Source organism: Electrophorus electricus, chromosome 6 (assembly GCF_041902795.1).
Source record: "Electrophorus electricus isolate QZ-2024a chromosome 6, ASM4190279v1, whole genome shotgun sequence".
In the NCBI taxonomy this organism is placed as follows: domain Eukaryota; kingdom Metazoa; phylum Chordata; class Actinopteri; order Gymnotiformes; family Gymnotidae; genus Electrophorus; species Electrophorus electricus.
In genome coordinates, this window is record NC_137502.1 from 8,267,501 (window position 1) to 8,290,000 (window position 22,500).

The following is a 22,500-nucleotide window of genomic DNA, read 5'->3' on the forward strand; positions in this document are numbered from 1 at the left end:
CCAGCTGCAGCTGACTTAAGTGTGCATGCCATTTCGAGACAGCTAAGGGTAGGCCTGTATTTATCACACACACACACACACACACACACACACACACACACACACAGATGGGTGGTCATGCTGGCAACCCCTCTGTTCTACAGTAAGTCATTAAAGCTCTGAAGCCTAGTGCAGTTCTAATTGCCTTTATTCAGCTCTGTCACTGCTAATCAAATTAAATTGGCTATTAAGAGAGAATTAAAACGTACAGCTGGCTACTCCTCCAATGACTTATTGTGCCTGTTTTGACCCTAAGCTGCCAGGCTGCTAGTGTGTATGTGTGTATGTGTGTGTGAGAGTTTATGTGTGTTTGTTTATGGGTGGGTGGATGAGAGATACAGATGATTGCAAAACAGGTGCGACTAAGACATACAGAGCAAACAGGGTTAAACTTGTATATTACGGTCTACCTGTGTAAGTGTTTGGTGTGTGTATGTGTGTATGCATCTGTGTGTGTGGGTGTGTCTACATCTGTGTTTCTGTTTCTCTGTGTGTAGGAGTCAGAGGCCACAGGTGTCTGTCATTAACTGCTGCATTAATTCCAAACCGGAGCAAAAAAAGACACTCTGGCGTGTGCGTTACAGAAGTGCTGACACTGTGTGTGATGGAGAGAGTATCGCGTTCTCTCCTCCTGCATGCCGTGTCATCGTGGAAAGGCGTTGCTAACGTCTGCCTCCCAACGCTCTTGGCCGTGGGGGGGTGGGGACCTCCGTCGCGCCCCTCCCGTCCAGCTGCGGGGACGTCCCCCCCGGGGGGCTCCGCGGGACGGCTCGGTTCGGACGCGACCTCGGCACCGCACGTTTTTCCTCCGTTTGAGACGCGCGCCGTTGCTGAAGGTGGAGGGGAAAGGAAGGAGGGAAGCAGGGGCGGGAGAGAGAGAGAGAGAGAGAGAGAGAGAGAGAGAGAGAGAGGGGGGGGGGGGGCAGGAGGAGGAGGGCTAAGTGGCTAATCCGCGCCCTCATCCGTCTGTAATTAGAAGCGAACGGCAGGCGAGGATGCTTCTCCCACCCAGCAGGCCGGGAATCGGAACGGGATTCCTCCCTTTCTCCTCCAGCAAAGCCGTTTAAAGAGAGGTTGCTTTGAAAGCCGTGTTTCCGAATATAGGCCAAAATCCCATTTTTGTGCATCCCCTCTCGTTCCCTCTCCTGCTCTCCCTGTTTGAAGTTGGTAAAATTGATGTGCCCTTTATTCTGCAGTGCCAGTCAGGACGCTTATGTGCGCCTGCCCGTGCGTGGCGAAGCAGCCATGTTTTCCTCCGCCATATCCTGCCTTCCCAGCAAGACACCACCGTGTGAAGAGACAGGGAGGACCACGAGCTCCATGCTCCGGCTGTAAACGTTTCCGTTCAAGTAGTCGAGACCCTGTGTGTATGCGTGCGTACGTTCGTGTGCGTGCGTGCGTTCGTGCCCACGTTTTTCAAAGCAACCGTGATCGCATCTTCAGGCACTGTGGATATGGGACTGGTTTTGATGAGTGTCCGCGCTGTGTGTGTGCGTGTGCGTGTGTGTGTGTGTGTGTGTGTGTGTGTGTCCATGTACAGCAGTCGAGCAGCGAGTGCACTGATGCGTAGTGTGTGAGTGTGTGGTGGCCCTGTCCCTGCTGTGTAGCTGCAGGGCTGTGCAGGTCTGTGTGGGGGGGGGGGGGACCCTTTCCATCACCACCTATCCCCAGCGCCGCTCCCAGAGACCCAGAGTGCAGCGGTGCAATCAGAACAGACGCAGCAGTGACCCAGTAAGAGACTGGGTTTTCTCCCCTCATCATAGCCATCACAGGCCTGTCTTAACTGCAGGCAAGCCCCCCCTCTCTCTCTCTCTCTCTCTCTCTCCATTTCCTTTTTCTCTGCCTCCCCCCAGCCTCTACTGGCCTGGTATATTTTATTTAAGCCGTACACCGCGCCTCCACGGCTGACGGCGCCGCGTAGAGCAGGCTCGCCCTGAGCTGGGCTTAAGGACAGCACCCATCTCTGTATGATTTGGGTAATGGCTTTGGCTCAAGGAACCCGGCGACACGCTCAGAGTGGATTAATGCTCCATCAACATCTGTTTATTAGGGGATAGGAGGCGCGAAAGAGTAAACAGCTGCATGGGCGCGAGGCCGCGCGTCTGCACGTTTGTTTAACCATGCGGCGCCCGCACTGCGATGAGGGCTGTTTATGTGGATTTGCGGGTAATCAGGGAAGTTGTGCTGTGAGCAGAGCAGCGCACGCGGCGAACGGACTGCGGATGTGGTGTAAAAATGACATCACCAAAAAAAAAGGGGGGGGGGGGAGAGCCTTCAGCGCACGGAGCGCGGTGGCCTCGGGCTAATCTATTTCTCTGCATGCGTTTGATCGTGCCTGCGGAGAGAGGGAGCGAGCGGGAGTGGAAAGAGCGAGAGACGGAGGAGGGAGCAGGAGGAGGAGAAAGAGATGAGCCTGGCGGAGGGGAGGGGAGGGTCCGGGAGGAGGGGAGGGGAGGTTGCGATGGCAGGAGCCTCCATATGGAGAGGCCGGACTGTTGGCCGGTTTTGCGAGAGGACCCGGGACTGCCCTGCTGGCCTGGCATGGGCAAGCGAAGCCCGGGCACAGAGCGGGGGGTTGGGCCACAGGGACAGATTTGGGTGGGGAGCGCCAGCTCTGGGCACAGTGGAGAGTGGCGGGAGAAAGCTGGCAGGCAGGAGACGGGCATATGGAGGGCAGGTTGGCACTTTGGCTGGCACTGCATCGTGCACCTGCAGCAGCGCCAGGCTCATGCCAGGAGTGGCCCCACCCCTCTGCCAGACTCCATTTTAACTCCTCTTTTTTTTCCCCCCATCACCCCCTGCATTCGTTATTTGGCCCACCAGCATTGCTCACAGCCAGAAGGAAGGAACGCAGACACAGCACGAAGCTCCTCCTCCTCCTCCCCCCCCCCCCCCCGTATTTCTCTCTCTTCCACCCTAGCCCCACGTCTCCCCCCACCCCTCTCTGCTCCCTCCATGTCTTCCCCTCTCTCTCTCTCTCTCTCTCTCTCTCTCTCTCTCTCTCTCTCTCTCTCTCTTTCCCTCCCTCCCTCATTCGGTGTCTTCTGACACTCACACTTCCTCACCCTGCAGCATTTGCTTCTCCACCAATGTAGATTAACTGTGCTCTACTGTTGATGCAACCAAACGGGTGATTCAGTGAGTTAGCAGGAGTCAGGAAACAAAGCCTGACTGCATGCCATGCTTCTCATCCTCCCACCTCACCCCACCCCACTCCATCCCACCCCACCTCACCCCACCCCTCTTCATGTATTGTTCCTAACTCTGGCTCTTCTCCTGACATCTCCATGTGCGATAGTTCAGTACTTCTGCAAAGCGCAATGTCACGTTAATTAGTGACGGATTGACTACTTCGGCTTAACAAGGTGCTCGTGCTCAAGTATTTTTTTTTTTTTTTGGGGGGGGGGGCATATATTATATTTTTTGGAATATATATTGCTATATTTGTATAAAGGGGTATAGGGGTGTGTGTGTGTGTGTGTGTGAGAGAGAGAGAGAGAGAGAGATCATGTTTTCCATGCGGTGGGGCAGGTCAGAGGCTATGGTTCCACTCCCCAGCGTGCCACTTTGAAGGACCGTGATAACGAGGAAGCTGAGTGCTGAGGACGCGCGCACAAGCTCAGCACGCAGACAAGGGAGACCGCTGCTGAACCCTCGCTCTTCCCGGGACGAAAATAAACACTTGCCAAACACTCGCACACTATTTGTCTTCTGTCGACAAGTGATATGAGAGAGCGAGAGAGAGAGAGAGAGAGAGAGAGAGAGAGAGAGAGAGAGAGAGAAAGAAATAAATAACGCGTCTTGAATGCATTTGTTAAATCTCGTGGCCAATAGCAGGGAAAAAAACGGGCTGAGCGTGCAAAAGCTGCAGTATTTAATTGGACTGAACTGCTTTAGTACTAATGAGCTGCTGATTGGCGTTTGTACTGTACTGCTACATTCCGTGTCCCCGCGATCCAAACAAACACGGCGAAGAGGAGAGGCGCAATCGCGCGCTGGCGCTCGTGGTACGTCAGTGCCAGTTAGATTAGATTAGCATAGATTAGGCTACATTTAGGTCAAGAAATCAATGGCATAAAAAGACATGTGCCTCCTAGGCCGGGTTGCAACGCTGCATTACTGTTTAATACCCTCTGACTGCAGTGTCAAAGTGGAAACCGGGAAATCGCTCGTGCTCGTTAGCCGTGCGAGCTAAACTCTTTGTTGGCGAGCCTCGCGCAGACTAATGCCCTCTCCGGGGGTGTCTGGGCGGGCGCTGGGTGGCAGCAGAGCGGCCGCTCCCATATCCAGATGGCGGGTGGATGCAGCCAGGCGCGAGGACGACATCGCCGCGGTTCATCGAACCGGACGAGGGGGGGGGGCATCGCGAGCGTTCAGGTTCAGCTCGTGAAGCGGTCATGCTTCTTTTTGCTTTCTCTCTTTCCTGTAAGATCCACCCGAGTGGCCGAGCTCCTTGTCCGTCCAAGCGCCATGGACACCGGTCCGGCTGTGGAGCGCGCCGGTGCCGCTCGGATGATCAGAAGCTGCGGCGGGTCGGCCCCTGTTAAGAGCCTGTCAGTCCCGGTTTGTTCCGCCTGAACCGAGCCCCTCCTGCAGGAGGTGAAGGACGGGAGGCACTGTGTTAGAGCTCAAGCCTGTTTCCCACCTCGCAGTCCTGGGCCTCCACACACACACACACACACACACACGTACACACGCGTGCGTGCCGAATATGAGTCTACGTTGTAACTGCTGGATTAGTATTTCGTTACGGCAATTAATCTTCGGTCTTTCCCCGCCTGGGCGTGAGTGATGGTGCCAGCATTGGCACAGTTTCTCTTGGCCTTGATGTGCTCTTGTCGGTCTCGTGCGCGCCATCGAGCGCTTTTATGGCCCTGGTTCTGTGTGAAGCAGCTCCAGGGTTCTGTGCAGATGGCAGATGTTAATAGCAGTAAAAGGCAAATTCAGGCAGTAAAATTCGCCGGAGTTAGCTCCTCCTCCCCTGGAGGTGAGACCTCACACTCCTCTCCTCCGCTCCTCACACGCCATCTGCGCTCCCACACCGAGCAGGACGTGCCGATCCGCAGAGCTACCTTTTTAAAGAAGTATGAGATGCATGGCTTAAAAAGGTGTCTGTCTCTCTCTATGTGTGTGTTTGGGTGTTTGGCCTGTGGTGTGCAGCTCAGTGAGTGCGTGCACTATAGCCACCTACAGTTAGTGTGTTAAAGTACACGTCTGTAATAGGTTTAGTACGGTGGTATATCCAGTGTAGCACATGATAGCTTTGATGACCCCTGTGCATGAAATGAGCTCTCTACTGTCAAACCACCCATGTGGCTAAGCAAACACTTTCATCTGTTTGGACGGCAATACATATCAATACATCTCTCTCTCTCTCTCTCTCTCTCTCTCTCACACACACACACACACACACACACACACACACACACACACACACACACAGAGCGCGAGGGGGCTGCTAGTTGTGAAGCGTGCAGTGAGCAGGCATGCAGGGTTGATTGCCTGTTTTGATCACTGTTATTCATTAACCCCTGGGCCTACGGGGAGAAGCCAGTACCCAGTGCAATGTGCAAGGGTGAGGGGTCAACCTCCACAGCCCATCATTAGCACCAGGCTCTACCAGCCAACTGTGATCCCACATCACCTTTGCTCTTCCTGACAGAGAGAGAGAGCGAGAGAGAGAAGGGGTGGGAGTGTGTAACAGAGAAAGAGAGGCATAGAGAGTATGAGACAGAGGATAGAAAATGAAGGATTTAGTAGTCATGACGATGAGAGGACATTGCGTGCGCTGCCGGTACCAGAACCATTAGGGTTTTTAAATTGGTGATTGAACATCACTTTTTCATCTTTGCACCAGAAACAATATGTTATTATTTCAATATTCTGTTTCGTACTGTTATTGCTCATTAGAGGAAGCAATAACCTTTTTTTTTTTACCACAGACGCGCTGTTCTTTTCCCCGTGGACAATAGTGACAATCTCCTGTACCCAAATGACCTATTTATGTGGAGAGACCTGCCTGTGTGCAGAACACTGAGGCATTGACCTTGAGTTGCACCGGTAAGCCTCGCGTGGTGGGCTGTCAGAAGGGGTCCTTATCCGCTGGTTCCTGCTCTGTTTAAGTGTCTTTCTCTTCTGAAAGGTTTTTTGTTTTGCTCCTCGGGCTCTAATGTTAATTGTCTGCAAATCAGACGAATACTTTCCTACTGGAGGGTCTGAGCTCTGCCTGAGCTCTCCGCGTGCACGCACACACTCCGCGCGTGTGTGTGTGTGTGTGTGTGTGTGTGTACTCTTTCATCACAGGTTAGAGGTTACAGGGCTACTCGGTGTCTGTCCAAATCCGGGAACCCTCCGGAAGCAACGGAGGCAGCACCGCCGCTCGGCCGTAACCCGGAAACCGTGTCTTTGACCTGCTCCCTGCCGCCCAACTTTCGGCGAGTGCTTGGGCCCGTCCTAACGCGACACGGCCTTTCTGTCCTTGGTCGGATCCTTGCGTCTCCGCTCCCGTTGGGGCTCGCACCCCCCGTCTGCTGCCGGGTGCCCCTTTCCATTGAAACGCTGCAGGCGGCGTTGCTATTTTAGCAGGGGTATGCCGTCCTGCGGGCTGCTCCCGCGAGCGAGCGAGCCGCGACGGTTAACGGGTCGGGATTAGCGCTGGTTTGTTGCAGCATTGATGGGCGGTAGAAGGGGGAGAGGTCGGCACATTAGAGCCACGCTTTTGACATCCTCTTGCCGCCCTGTGGCGCCTTTGAACGCTGAAGTGCTTTGAAAAGGGGGGGAACCCCTAATAAAATAAAATAAGGCGTCTGGGTGCGTTTTTGTGTGTGAGCATGTGCTTTGTTGCCTTGTCTCGCATTTGCTGCGCATTCTTTCCTTCCATTCTTCCCCGGCTCATGATTCCCCCCGCCGCGGCGTAAACCCCGCCCTCGTGCACCCCCGCCGTTCCTTCTCGCGGTGGCCACTGCTGGTACTGCGGGTGGAGAGGACCTCTCGCTGATTTCCACGCAGAGGAAAAGACGGAGCCCCGCGGGCAACACTGCACAGACTCCTCAGTCCACGGCACTCCCAGTCGAGCACCAGCAGAGAGGCCCGGTCCGTCCCGCGTCTCCGGCCTCCAGACGCGCAGAGTCTGACTTGACTTTGGTTCTGCGATCTGAAGGGGAAAAGAAATGAATATCTGGACAGAAAGCGGATCCGGATAAATCCGGTTGGCCTGCATTACATGTGATCACCTCACAACCTCGGGCCACCTAGCAGCCTTGTAATGACTGAGCCAGAGTTGAGCTTATGCCTGAGAACATGAAATAATTCTTTTCAGTAATGGCACAGCCGCGTTATACTGTCTGAATGGGTAGTGGTGGTTTCCAAGCATAAACACTCCTTAAAGTTTACGTGCTTGTGTGTCTGTGGGGGTGTGTGTGGGCATACGTGTGTGTGTGTGTGTGTGTGTGTGTGTGAAGGCACGCTAGAAGGGTAGGGACTGGGACTGTTTAAAAGTGCCGAGGAATGATGATATGTTGAGAGTATCTGGAGACTTGGTATGAAGAGTCTTAATGCATCACCCTGTTTTGGCAGCCGAGAGAGGAGGGCGGAGCCAGAGCAGAGACAGCATGTCAGCGGCGCTTAAACATGAGGCCGAGGGGAAGACAGTCTTTGTGGTTTTGTTAAACGCGATAAATAACGTGAGAGACGGCGGCTAAATGGAAATCAATGTGATTAGTCCATTAGCGTGGGCTTGAACTCGCCTGGGTTTTTAACTCTCTCTCTCTCCCCTCCATTAAGAGCTTATCAAGCGAGAGACCACTCTGCTCCTCTGCCTGACGTGATTCCCTCTCTCCTGTTACCCCCCTCCGTCTTGCTCTCTTAGTCTCTTCTGCTCTTTCCCTTTGTACCAGTCCTATTTGCACTGCTCCCTGCCTCCCTTCCCCCCCTCTCTCTCTCTCTCTCTCTCTCTCTCTCTCTCTCCCCTTCTCCCCCTCTCTCTCTCCAACATCATTTTATTCCCCAAGACTCTTCCCTTGTGATTGATTTGTAGCTGTTTTTCCTTTTTATTTTTTTTTTACGATGCACCTTACAGTATTCTCTCTGATGATGTCAGCGTGGCGGACAGGGGCGTGGCTCGCATCCGGAAATAACCACAAATACACAGATCTTCCCTTTAATTGTTTGTTCCCATTTGCATAACCCCCTAATCGCCTTTATTTGAATGATTAACTATTCTACTGAAGATTATGCAGTTAAGTGGTAAGTCATAATTAGACAAATAATTGCATTGGCCGAAGCCTCTCTGTCTCCGGCCTGCCATCTGTTCTGGGGGAGGAGAGAAGGACCGTGCAGGAGGAGCTGAGACATTTTTACTCTGCTATTAGTGTTCTACACACACACACACACACACACACACACACACACACACACAGTACAGTCACAACACCAGGACTGTCCACTGTGCGTCCATCGCTACTGTTCTGCACAAGGGTAGATCATATAGATTTCATAATATAGCAAAATGGCGCGTGGGTGTGTGCATGCAACGGCCGTTAGGGGAGGCGAGAGGGTTTTATTCACGGCAGAGGAAGGCGTGCGCGGCCCCTCCTGTCTCGTTGTTGTTGCCGACAGAGGACGGCCGAGACCCTCCGCTCACTGCGCATGCTCGCGTAGCCCACAGCCCAGTAGCCGATGGCCGACATGCTCTCAGATGGCGGCACTCTGGTTTTCGGTGATTTTAAAAACGGAACATGTGGAATTACCTTTGCAGGCGGCATTCTCGTCCGAGGCAGCGGCGCAGTAAACATGGAGACGCGAAAACGATAAAGTTTTTATTGCAGCGAAGGAAGAGGTTTGAGAACAGAGGTGCAGGCGAAGTGTGTGTGTGTGTGTGTGTGTGTGTGTGTGTGTGTGTGTGTGTGTGTGTTTGTGCTTGACAGATGTGTCACACTTCATTTGGGCAGCAGGTGCCGCTCGGAGCCCGCCTGTCCTGCTCTTGCTGACCCGACCGTGCAGAGGTGCAGGACAGGGCATTGGGGGGGGTTGATTATGGCTGTTCCGCTTGGGCGTGCAGAGTGCTGGCTGGTGATGGACACGTGAATCCTTCAACAGTCACATGGAGGAAGACAGGCACACGCACGCTGACCTGCGTACACTCTCTTCTTTTAAGGGGTTGTTGCTGTTTTTTTGCATATTTTCTTTTTTCTACCCTAATGCACTTTGTATATGTTGTAATGCAACCCACACACACACACACACACTCGCAAACAAACTGCAGGAAGAAGGAGTGGTTTGTGAAACGTAAGCCCAGATGAAAGTTGAAGACCATGCTCCCATGACTGTGTGACCACTCCGGAGATTGGCACTGATTATGAGTGCCTTCATTTCCTAGTTATCTACCCTTGTTTTTTGTCCCTCAAGGAGTACTGAAAATTGCCAGAACGTGCTCTATCACATTTCAGTACCTCTTATCTTGATTATTCACTGATGCCAAAATAGACTCCGCAAATGTGTGTGTGTGTGTGTGTGTGTGTGGATGTGTGTGGATGTTTGTCATCCATAAGAGCCAGGCTACATTTTGTTGCTGAGCAACACAACAAAAACCCTAATGACACTGCCATCGGTGACCTCTTAAAGGTCACAGTTCAAAGGTGGAAGGTCTCTTTTGTGTTACTCTATTTCGGTGCACGTCCACTTGTAACGTTCAGTTGTACACATCTACAGATAATTTGCTGGTTAGCGTGGAGTGACGCGCCCTCTCTCGCGTTTACGGGGAGGCTTGTTCGGACTCTGCGTCTCTCACCGGTGCTGCACCGGAAGACGCGAAAGGAAAAAAAAAAAAACCTAACTTGACAATGACAGAGATGATGAAGGCCTATTGGATTTGTGGGAAATGCAGACCCGGATTCAGAGTCTGTATCATGCGAAAATCAATGCCGTGCCGCTATTGGCGTTAAGCATCTCTCACCAGAAGGAATTTCAGATCACTATCACCGCTGTCACATTAGTCACGGGGAGAGTGTAAGAGGTGTGGGATTTAGACGTGGTGGGCTCGGGGTCCGCTGCAGCTCCGAGCCGGGGCCGGCCGTCCTCCCGGCGGTCCCCGTTGCTCATGCCGCGAGGCGCCCCTTCAGATCCCCGCGGCCGGGCTGCTAATGACGCAAACAGATGGTTTTGGAGGTTGAATATTGTGTCTTGGCCATTAGTGGGTGAGGTGAGACTGCCAGGGCTAAGTACGCTGAGTTATTGTCTGTGGAGCTCTGGCGAGGTGCTCAGCAGCCCCAACGGGGCGGTCGGGACGTCCCGCGCTGCCGCCCTAGCAGGGTCATGCCCTCCTCCGCAGGCAGGAGTCGCTGGCTGGGGTCTGATTGCCTGCTTAATGACGGGTAATGATTAGTCATCCAGAACTCTGGTGAATGAGTGGAGGTATGGATTTCGTGTGTGTGTGTCCATGCGAGTGAGTGCATAGTGCTAAAGTGGCAGAGTGCATTTGAATGACGAGAGACGATTTCAGGGTGTGTTTTAGCAGCATGACCTGATGCAAAAAAGGAGTGCTTGTCTGGGGGCGATGCACGCAGGTGTTTGCGCGCGCGCGCCTGCACGACCGTGTTTTCGTGCTCGCGCCAAGCCATCGAGAGAGAGAGAGAGAGAGAGAGAGGAGTGGGACTAAGTGAGTGAGAGGCTCTAAGTACTTTGCTTTCGCTTGGTTTGCTAGATCGGTGGCGTGCGGCGGTCTGATCGATGAAGGGGCTGGGGAGAAGGGAGCAGGTTAATGGGCAGGTCACTGGCTCCGGCTCTGCCTCGCCTCTTCCAGCTATTACTGCTGCATCTGTTAATAGCGCTCCCTTCACAAAGCCCGCCCCCCCCCGCCCCGCGATAGGCCGGCCAGGCTTCGGTTCTGTGTGGGCGTGTGTGTACGACGGCCCTCATAGGTCAAAGCGTGGTGGGGGGCGGGGGGGTGCTCATTTGTTTAATGGACATTCTTCCGTCTACGTTACGTCCGCAGTTCCTAGCTTACGTCTGAGAGGGAACAGGGGCTGTCGCTGCCCTCGCTCACGCGGACTGTCGAGGTCCATCTCTCTCTTTCTTTCTCTCTCTCCCTCCCTCTCGCCTTCTCGGTCTCTCCCTTTCTGTCTTTGTCTGAGAGGCAGCATACGGTGTCAGCACGGCAGGGTATTTACAGAGACGTGTACAGTAAACACCGCCCAGATTACCGAGCAGCGCTCTCCTAATCCCTTCAGCCCGGGCCCCCTCTGTGCAGGCTTTTCTTCGGCCCTCCCCCTCTAGCCTCTCATTGGCTAGTCGGTCTCTCTGTCTCTGAGGATTTACCAAGAGCTGATTAGTCATCTGTTGCTGTCCATCATCGAGGAACTGCTTCTCTTCTCTTTCTTTGATCATCTGCCCTGACCTCTCAACCAAAGGGTCAGATGGTGGTGTGTGTGTGTGAGTGTGTGTGTGTGTGTGTGTGTGTGTGTGCGTGTGTGTGCGTGTGTGTGAGTGTGTGCGTGTGCGCGTGTGTGTGAGTGTGTGTGTGCGTGTGTGTGAGTGTGTGAGTGTGTGCGTGTGTGTGTGTGTGTGTGTGTGTGTGTGTGCGCGCATGCGTGCATGTGTGTGTGTGTGAATGTGTGCGTGTGTGTGTATTTATAGGAGTTGGTCTCCCTCGCGTTCTCTCTCTCTCTCTCTCTCTCTCTCTCTATGTGTGTGTGTGTGTGTGTGTGTGTGTGTGTGCGTGTGTGTGCGTGTGTGTGCGTGTGTGTGAGTGTGTGCGTGTGTGTGTGTGCGTGTGTGCGCGTGTGCGTGTGTGTGAGTGTGTGAGTGTGTGCGTGTGTGTGTGTGTGTGTGTGTGTGTGCGCGCATGCGTGCATGTGTGTGTGTGTGAATGTGTGCGTGTGTGTGTATTTATAGGAGTTGGTCTCCCTCGCGTTCTCTCTCTCTCTCTCTCTCTCTCTCTCTCTCTCTCTCTATGTGTGTGTGTGTGTGTGTGTGTGTGTGTGTGTGTGTGTGTGTTCGGAGCGCAGCTCCAGCGGGTCTTTGATGTAGTGTGTGTAGTGGGAAATGGCTGCCTCTTCAGCAGCTGTGCATTAGCAAGACCAGAGCACTGGGTCGGAGAGGGAGGTTAATGATAGCAAGGTCCTCATACTATAATGTCTGCCTCTGCCTACACATGCACCCCCCTCCCCACACACACACACAAACACACACACACACAGAAATCCTGTACAAGATAAAAGAACACAGACAAACACCTTTGCTCCTTGTCACAACACAGCATCTCTCCTAACAGTGCCCAGGAGGCTTTGAAGTGTGTCTCTCGCCTCCATCTTTTGCTGTGACCTCTTCACTGTAGTTCCCCTGAATACGGAGCAGCACATCCGGATTGTGAAAAGCATCCCTAACTAACAGCATGTTCATCTGAGATTTTGTATCAATCCACTGCTGACCAGGGCACTTTCATTCTACCCGGTATAATTTTCATATTGTTTGATCTTTTCAGCAAATCTTTTTGAATATAGAGAGGTTGCACTTTGGTCCGTGCAGCTAAAAATCAGATAAGAAGCTAAGGAGACTCAGATAAAAAATAAAAAATAAAAAAATAAAAAGACAGGAAACTCACTATAAATCAGATAAAAAAGAAGACCCACCACAAATCCGCTTTGGAGACGTTTGATGTTTAGCCACGCTGACGGGCTAATATACCTCAACAAAAACAAACACTGTAGCTGGCCAGACTAAGACATTATTAGCCTAAATTAAATCCACAGCTCTCGAGTGTTGCCATCAGATTACTAAGCAAACTGTGAGCAGATGATTTATCATTCCCGTGTGTGTTATACTTCATGCGCCCAGCTAGGGTCTGAGGAGCCACCAGTTTCTCTTTTTAAAAGACGAACTATTCAGACACGGTGCGAGCCAGATCGCGAATTATTCCAGCATTATTACAAGTGAACTCGCACACGCGGAGCTCTCGGCGGAAGGCCTCCGTGCTATTCTCTCTCCATCTTCCTGCTTTGCGTTTCCTAATTGCTGCTTTTTCCCACCCCTTAGCACTAATGTGGTAAAACTACCCCGAGACAGGAAACCGATGCCCCCAGGGGCCTGTGAGAACTGTGTCCCTTTCATATTCTCTCTGGGGCCCTCCGAGGATTAGCCGGGTCCGTGGACGTCTCTGCTGGCCCTCCAGCACACCGCTGGGGTGGTGTGCTTTGCCAACAAATGTAGCCCACACACTCTTATCCTCCAACAAGTGCTTTTATCGATTTCGATTAAAAAAATGGACTGCCTGGTTCCCGTAGCCTGCAAAGGTAGCGTGCGGTTCGGCCCTGGTGACTTTACCCCGTATTTGCCCAGAGGCCTGAGGAGGGCTTTGGGGGGGGGGCCCCAAACGACCCCTCTCTGCCCCTTTCTTTTCTTCGCCAGTGCGCCTGAAAAGCCTGCAACTTGTCACGCGTACAAAAGGAGAGAAGCGGGGGTCTGAGCCGCGAGCCCTTCAGGACGCGGGGGGAGGTGGGGCAGTAGTGGCTGCAGAAGAAGGCAAAGGTGAGGGAAACGTCCCGCAGCGGAAACACAAAGCAGGCCGGAGGATGCGTGTGAAGACCACATGCCCTCTCCCCCACACACAACCCCCCCCCGGTCTCCGGCCGTCCCTGCGCACCCTTGCCTGTTCGTAAAACCTTCGTCTTTTATAGATCAGAGCGCAGGACGATTATTATGATTATAATAAGTGTGTTAATAGATGTGCATAAACGCGTTATCGTGGGGATCTAACGGTGGGGTTATGGGGCTCCCCCGAGCCCTGCGTAGACTGCGGGGCGGGATCGGGCGGCGGGGCTCGGATCAGACGTGGAGGGCCTCTCTTTGTTTTTGATTTATTCATTAATGCGCTCGTTTATTCGCAGTTTGCGCAGTGCCCACAAGGTCCTGCCTCCTGTGGGTGATATACTGTAATGAATTTAACGGCGGTGAGAGCCTTCAGAAGCTCATCAGAAGCCTAAGGCCTCTTGATTGAATTAAGAGAAGCACGCCCAAGGCCGGCGCAGAGCAGTACGGGAAAGAGGGAGAGAATGAGAGAGTGAGAGAGAGGGAGGAGAGGAATGGAGAAACGAAGAGAGGCAAACGAGTTGATAAGTGCGAGGCGGCGGAAACCGCCCCGTAGTCGGTACAAACGAGGCCTTGCACCTGCAACTGCACCGAACGCTGCACATGACGGAATATAACATCGAAAAGTGTGTTTTGACAATAAAAAGCTCTTTGCAGGCGAAGCAAGGATGTTTTGACTCTGGTACACTGTGCAAACCGTGAAAGGTCCCCTTCTGTAAGTTTATGTGGTACTTTGTGGGGTCGTCGGATTTATATTATGAGATATTTCATCCAAAATCCGACAGCAATTTTATGCCTTTAAGCAGAAAGGAGGTTCCGCACGAGAGATGGAGTGGAGAGTGTCCCCAAGGCAAAAGGCATGAAGACAGCAAGATTAAAGCCGTAACTGTGCGTGTATGCTCGCGCATGCAGCGTTGATGCATTTGTCAGGATCATGTAGTCAGCTCTACCTGCGCTCCCTCGGGGTCACGGAAAGTTGAAGGCTAGGCTTTCAGATGGATGAGTAAGCTGACGTCTTGCGCGTACGCGCGCGCCTCTGTCCAGAGACGCAGCCCCAGTGTTTTGACAAGAGGAGGCGCGCCCCTTTAGAAGTGCGCTTCGTCCCTTCCCCTGCCCAAATCCCTGAAAAGTGGAGGTCAAGTTGCAGGAGAGGCGGAGAGGACCTCGGAAGCGCGTCGCGGTGAAATATAGTGCTCGAAGTTCTGATTTCCTCTCGCTAATCCCCCTACACACACACACACACACACACACACACACACACAGCCTGCCTCAACCGGAGAGGACCGTCCTCCGCACCGTCAGACACGAGAGGCAAATAAATGACTTGCTGATTTGCATATGCATATAGACTGATTGCATATGCAGCGCAGTGTTTAGACGAGTGCAGTGTTTAGACGAGCGCAGTGTTTAGACGAGTGCAGTGTTTAGACCCTCTCCTTGCTTCAGGTCTTCCTGACCTGTTCGCATCAGCCACATATAGTAAAAACACGTTCCTTTTTAACAATTCGATCAATTCCAATACATCGCTCTCGAACGGTCGTCTTTTAACCAGTTGCAGAACACTTTTTCTTGTAAATGCGTGCCTTCGTTCACCGTGACTGCAGCCCACAGTGAGAGGACGGGGACAATGGATTGGTGAAGGTGTTGGAAAAAGCGCTGAACGCAGACACGCCCCAGATTCAGAGAGGACCAGCTAAAGGTGACAAGTGTTTTTACTCACTCGGAGTTCACACAGTGTTAACAGTGGCTGCAGTACACGCTCCTGAAAGGCTAAACCTCTATGCAAATGGGGACAATGCACAATATCACTTTAATAAACAGATTAGAAGGAAACAGAAAGCTCTGTTCAGTCAGATCAGACACTGTTATTAACACACAGTAATTAGATAGATTTGAATGTATTTAGTTATGAATGAATGACATTAGTGCAACTTTATTGAACCAACAAATCACATTCCGAGTGCTACATCCCAGTTCTAGTCTGTTCTGCTGTCTCATGGTATAACAAACTTCTGCTTGTTTACTCCTTCATTCTCCCATCTTCCTAACCTTTGATTTATTTATTTTTCCCTGCATAATTGTTTTGAATGGGTTTTCTTGAATTTGAGTATTAACGAACGTATTCACACCGTTTCAGGCACACAGATGAACAAAGATTCATTGCACTAATGCCAAAAGCCAGACGCAGTTCACGTCCCCGGGGAGTGATTTAAGTCTTTGTGATGTCCATGTTAACAAACACTGGCCTATTGACTGCTTGTCCACAATAAAGCCATTGAGAGGGAGCTGGGGCCATCAGCCATACCTTAGTGCAGCAGTATCGCGCTTTGGTGAATGCCTGACCCCTGGTGGCTACTTTGGGAAACGTCCCATCTCCTTTATAGGTTCATTAGGGACTCTTGTAACTCTTTTGCCCTTTTTTGGGGCATGTAAAATAAGTCGAATCCAAGATAAATGGGGTAGTAAAGCATTTTACCATTTGTACATAGTTAAACTGCTTAGACGTGCTACTGTCACCTAGTGGTATTAAAGTCTCATTCCGACGTTCAACGTTGGTAAGTCCGATGCTTTGTTATTTTATTTTGTTTCCGTACTGTATAGGTCTGACTTACTGGAAGCGCTCAGATACCGTGTAACGCATCACTAATTATTCGGCGTTTCGCGAAACGTTTCGTGTGTAATCGCGGCCAGCCTGAGAATTTAAAACACCGCTCTTCTGTGTCTTTCCGTGGCTTTTGGAACAATGTGCGGTCTGGCCTCCGGGGGCGTGACGTCCGAGCAGGTGCTTGTCACCCCCGGTCCCCCCCGTCCCTCCCCCGGTCCTCCCCCGTCCCCCCGGAGGCAGGAAGCTCCACCTCTCAGCGGGACAGCCGGCTCCGCCGTGGCCTGGCGTCGACTCGGGAGCTTCTCCTCCTGTGTCAACAAAGTAAAGCTTTCCACACCAGGCTGTGCGCCGCCATGGATATACGCGTCTGCTTCTAGCGGGATTTATAAGAAGGAATAGGACTTTATTCTTCCTTACGGTGAGTTTTTTTTTTTTTTTTAATTACTCGAGTTTGCGGTGGCGAATAAGAGTTTTTTTATTTTTTAATTTTTTTATTTATTTATTTATTTATTTATTTATTTATTTTTTTGCGCGACGACGCGGCGTGGGCGCGCTCTATACAGGAGGGATGGCGGTGAGAGTCGCTAAAGCGAGCGCCGGGACGGTTGTGTGCAAGCGGGCGCTTTTCGCGCAAACGTTGGCGCACCAACACGGCTTCGGCAAAGGCACCCCTCATGCGGCGCGTCTCAGTCACTTGTGGCTGTTGATAGTCCGCTGTGTAACGTTTTGAAGCAGCGTTTTTGGCTGCCTTGGTATACTAATGAGGACTTTTCACTTATGTTGCGGCGTTGTGACTGACTGGAAGCGGAAAAGATCCCGTTGCCGCTCATTGCGTGATTGTTTCACCTAACTAGGTCACATTTGCAATCGCGAACAGGAGACCCTTTTTATTTTTATTGGCTGTTATTTATTTGTATGGTGGTGCATTAGGTCTTTAACGCTAAATGAACCTCTGAGCAAGCGAAGCGACCTCCAACTCCGCTACCGCATCGGCTCGCTCGGATCATAAAGCCTGGATCATGTCTGATGCCGCACGTCTGCTCGAGCGCAGTAGCGAGGCTGGTCTCGTCCCTCGCGCTCCGTGAAGGCAGCACGTCGAGTCTGTTTCCAAAAAAAACCCCCAAAAAACCGCTCTTCCAACTGTCCTTATAGCCAAAGCGGGCCGAAGGTGTTGGGGACTGTTAATAACGCAGTTACCGTGAAAACGAATCGGGATTATTCGTGGAACCGACGCAGTATTACATGAAGGAACTTGGTTTCTGCACCCATGCGTGTTTCTTGTTTTTGCACAGAGATGGATCTCCCAGTTGTTTGTAGGCCTTGGTTGGACTTGATTTGGTGCTGGTGTGACGGTTTGTCAGCTGGAAAAGGCAGCTGTGGATTTCCTTAAGAGTAATTAAACCTGCCTCTGTAATCTCTGGTGTTTACGTTTCCTGCCTAAAGAAAAAGGGTGACCCAGTTTTGCATGTTCTTATCTCAGCCGAATGCTTGAAGAGCACTCCATTAAAGCCAGCTCTAGCATGCCCCCTGAGTTTGCATGTCTTCAAATGGCACATTTGCCTTTCTGACGACGTATTTGACTAGCATTAAAAGCAGTGGCTTGCTCTCATGTCTGCATGACGGAACCAAGGCAGTTGCATCCTTGGCCTCTGTCGGAGTCCTTCAGTGCTCACTCAGACCACAGTCGGGTTTCCGTGGTGACAAAGTTTAATTGACGCACGTCTGTGGGTTTGTGTGTGCTTGTTTCTGTTTTAATACCTTGTGTTTTCTTTTATATGGGCAGGCATTTTCATGAGGCTCCTAGGTTGGGGTCCTCGCACGTGCAGAATGATGCCCGATGGAGACACAGATAAACAGGAAGTGGCGGAGCAGCTGTGTAAATGTCTGCAGACAGGTGGTTTACGATGCAGCCGTTACAGAGAGCCGTGGTGTCCGTCACTCCAGTCACTCTCCGGCTACCTCGCCGTTCTGCATGTTTGCTCGCACCCAGAGAGAGGAAAATGATACTTCCTGATAGGCGCAACACTTCCTAATAACAGGGTCATTATCTCTTTCCAGCAATTCCCACCTTCAGCGTTGTTCTGTTATTAGTCAACACCAGAGTGACTCGTGCCGTGTTCGTTAATGTCACGGGTAAACGTCTCTCCAACTTTCTCATGAGACTCAGCATCTAGATTAGGATAGACATGGCCGGCAGCCATGTGGACTCCGCCTGTCCAGGCAGTTCACAGCAGTGGAACAGAGAATTATAGCTGGAAACCTGTCTCCCCCCCCCCCCCCCCCCCACACACACACACACACACACACACACACACACACTTCCCCTCCCCATCCCCCTTTCCTTTAGTCCTGCACTGTGTTTGTGCATGCGGGCGAGCGATAGTGCCCTCTGGGAGTTGGTGTGTTTGGTGATACTGTGCGTCAGCAGACTCCTCTAGACGCACAGCAGTCTCAACCGCACAGTGTGGGCACCAACAGGAAAGACAGGCTGAAGGAGTCTTTCCCCTGCCGGACCTGATGACAGTCACTTGATACGCACACACACACAAAAGCACACATGCACATGCTCACCTGTACCATTGTCAGTTACATATTGTTTGATCGCGATTTTGTTCAGAAAGAAGCGCGCCTGTGATTTGCCTACCCTCCACAGTCAAATACAGGGCTGGGCAGGTTATGCAAATCGGCCTGGCGGAATATGCAAATCGGCTTGGTGAAACACCGCATCCGCCCCTGAGCCAATCTTATCCCTCACTCCAGATGGGTCTGAGCTTGCCTGACCGGCCTGGTCCCATGAGCAGGATGCTCCGACCACTGGCGGCCTGCCGTCTCCGCGCTAGCGACTGGCAGCAGTGCGGCGGGGCGCGACCCCCCGCGACGCCGATGCCGCTCGATAGCGGCGCGTCGCCAGGCGCCCGTGGACGAATCTAACAAAATCGTCTCGTGTGTTGTGGTTCGTCTGGGGGCACCCTGCAGCAGCCCGACTCCACTCCTGTGGCCTTAAGGTCTTTAGCGGGCCGTTACGGCCGGCAGCTCCCGCTCCATTTCCGGGGGGGCGCCGAGGCGCGTGTGACCCGGCTGAAGCGGGCAGGCCTTTTCCACCGGCCTTTCTGCACGAACAGCAGTGGCACGGCAGGGCCTGAATGAGGGCATTGAGGAACACTACAACAGCGTTTGACAGTTGCTCGGTCTAATCCCTTCTGGGGCTGATAAGCAGCACCTAAACAAACGTAGAGCGAGAAACGCTGGAGTCAGAGATAAGAGGCAAGCACGCACGTACGCGCACGCACACACACACACACACACACTCAACCATACACTGTCTTATCGCTCCCTAGTTTGCTTGAACACACAGCTGAGTTCACAAAGCTTTTGGCAGTAGGTGTTTGTCTGTGTGTGTGTGTGTGTGTGTGTGTGTGTGTTGTGTGGTGTATTCGTCGGAGGCTTAGCTGGACCGTCCACCGCACGCAGGTTTCTAGGCCCAGCAGTAAGCTCAGGTCATTTTGTGTGTGGTTGTGTGCGTGTGTGTATGAGAGAGAGAAAGAACCTGAGGCAGCTACCATTAAAGTTTCATGTATCAATTTCAGCGCATTCAGCAAGAATGCCAGGACTTTTGGTCCTGCCTATGTCCTGCTGCTGTGCAGTGCCGTAAGTCAGTCGCACACTCACACACACACAGCACGCAAACACCTACAGACACACAGGGAGACATAAAGCAGTGTTCATTATTGAATGTATTCTAGAACAACAGGCACCGACACTCATACATAAACACACACATGTGCACACACACAGTCAGATGTCTGAGAGCAAGAAAAGGCCTTTATTATAATCAAGCTGCCAATGCCACAACCAGATGCCTGATCAGGTGAATGTCATATGTTGGGTGCTTAAGTGTGTGTGTTTGTGTGTGTGTGTAAAAGAAGTTTGACTGCTTACTTGTTCTACTTGTTTGTGCGTGGATTAGGCCAGCATAGCTAGAATGCCTCTTATGCATTCCACCAGCATTTAGTGTTTAACGGTCTCATTCCTGATGCCAGCATTCGCCATGCGAGGCAGGTGTGAGTACATTAAAACTGCATTACCCATGGTTCCTCCTGTTTCTTTTACCCTTAACTAAGAAGAACTTAATGAGCTCTTTTTGAAGCTGAGTGTAGTTCATTAATTGGAGCACAGTGCCAGGTCTTACCCACAGGCCCCTGTATCCCTGTCAGTCTTCCAGAGTGTGGCCATGGAGACAAGCTCAGCATGTGTCTACAGATGAGCCTAGAGAGAAATGAAGCACCACACACACACACACACACACACACACACGGCTTCCCTTTATACACATGGCTTCCTTCCCTCCTTCATGATGATTTCTGTCTTTCTCTTGCTCGCTCACTCACTCTCTCTCTGTTTCTCTCTCTCTCTCAAGCAGACTATTATGTTGTAATTGGGGTGTTTTGTGTGTGTGTGTGTGTGTGTGTGTGTGTGTGTGTGTGTGTGTGTGTGTGGGTTACGGTCGCTGTGCCATGGCAGAGTAGAGGGAGTAGTAATTAGCAAACCGCGGGCACCATCAGAGCTCTGATTAGCGATGGCTCTTGAACCATTAACGCAGGAGATCACCACCACGGCCAGCCCTGAGAGAGAGAGAGAGAGAGAGAGAGAGAGAGAAAGTGAAAGTGGAGGTAGAAAAGAAGAGAGGGAGAGAGAGAGAGAAAGTGGAGGTAGAAAAGGAGAGAGAGAGAGAAAGTGGAGGTAGAAAAGGAGAGAGAGAGAGAAAGTGGAGGTAGAAAAGGAGAGAGAGAGAGAAAGTGGAGGTAGAAAAGGAGAGAGAGAGAGAAAGGAGGTAGAAAAGGAGAGAGAGAGAGAAAGTGGAGGTAGAAAAGGAGAGAGAGAGAAAGTGGAGGTAGAAAAGGAGAGAGAGAGAGAAAGTGGAGGTAGAAAAGGAGAGAGAGAGAGAAAGTGGAGGTAGAAAAGGAGAGGGGGAGAAAGTGGAGGTAGAAAAGGAGAGGGAGAGAAAGTGGAGGTAGAAAAGGAGAGGGGGAGAAAGTGGAGGTAGAAAAGGAGAGGGGGAGAAAGTGGAGGTAGAAAAGGAGAGAGAGAGAGAAAGTGGAGGTAGAAAAGGAGAGAGAGAGAAAGTGGAGGTAGAAAAGGAGAGAGAGAGAGAAAGTGGAGGTAGAAAAGGAGAGAGAGAGAGAAAGTGGAGGTAGAAAAGGAGAGAGAGAGAAAGTGGAGGTAGAAAAGGAGAGGGGGAGAAAGTGGAGGTAGAAAAGGAGAGGGAGAGAAAGTGGAGGTAGAAAAGGAGAGAGAGAGAAAGTGGAGGTAGAAAAGGAGAGAGAGAGAGAAAGTGGAGGTAGAAAAGGAGAGAGAGAGAGAAAGTGGAGGTAGAAAAGGAGAGAGAGAGAGAAAGTGGAGGTAGAAAAGGAGAGGGAGAGAGAAAGTGGAGGTAGAAAAGGAGAGAGAGAGAGAAAGTGGAGGTAGAAAAGGAGAGAGAGAGAGAAAGTGGAGGTAGAAAAGGAGAGAGAGAGAGAAAGTGGAGGTAGAAAAGGAGAGAGAGAGAGAAAGTGGAGGTAGAAAAGGAGAGAGAGAGAGAAAGTGGAGGTAGAAAAGGAGAGGGGGAGAGAGGGAGGCCGAGCTGTTGGCAGTGGCCGGTGATCTTGGCATGGCACTGGCCCGGATCGCTCCAGATTTCAGGCTGATCAGCATCTGGACAGCAAAGCGGACATGACAGAGCGTGGGTGATCCGTGTGTGCACGCGCGCTTGAACTTGTGAACTCGGTGTTTGTGTTTGTGATCTCTGATACACCTCAGAAGAAACACAAACCTCCACACACTCCCACGCAAGGAACAACACGTGTTCAGTCCTGTTGAGTGAGGGAGAATGGCGTGATTGAAAGGAGGGGTGGCACGGGGGGGGGGGGCTGTCTAGAGCCTCACTGCCCTCTTTTGGAGTGCTTGTAGGCAGCTGCAGGATGGCAGCTCCACGTGTGTGCGATGCTGCAGCCTGTACACAGCGTGCTCTTCCCCAGAGCCAGGGCAGCTCTCTGACTCCACCTCCACCACCACCCTGCCTGGACCCCCACCGCAGGGCAAGAAGGCCTCGGAGTCGGCGAGGCGCAGGCTGGACCCGTGACCGTTCAAAGTACCACGGGGCTCGTTAATGGCGCTCAGGAGAGCCCAAGGTCAGGATGCACACGGACCAGGCCGGGCACGCTTGCCGGGGAGCTGCTACCGGAATGCCAGCAGCAACATTTTAGCCAATATGCCATCTTGAGACCCCTGCTCTGGAG

General features: G+C 52.0%; 1 protein-coding gene across 9 annotated transcripts in view; it reads left to right on the forward strand.

The window, feature by feature from the left end:
* The window catches only part of gse1b (Gse1 coiled-coil protein b), a 164,712-nt gene that overhangs the window by 111,273 nt on the left and 30,939 nt on the right, over positions 1-22,500 (forward strand). The window contains exons 1-2 of one of the 9 annotated variants that reach the window (XM_081715281.1): positions 16,480-16,643; positions 18,009-18,119. The exons of 7 other annotated variants lie outside the window; for them this stretch is intronic. In XM_081715281.1, coding sequence (XP_081571407.1) covers positions 18,017-18,119 — 103 coding nt within the window. In that variant the 5' untranslated portion in view covers positions 16,480-16,643; positions 18,009-18,016. Of the gene's footprint in view, positions 1-16,479; positions 16,644-18,008; positions 18,120-22,500 lie in introns of those variants that run through there. One more of the 9 variants, XM_035525150.2, reaches the window with a different exon arrangement.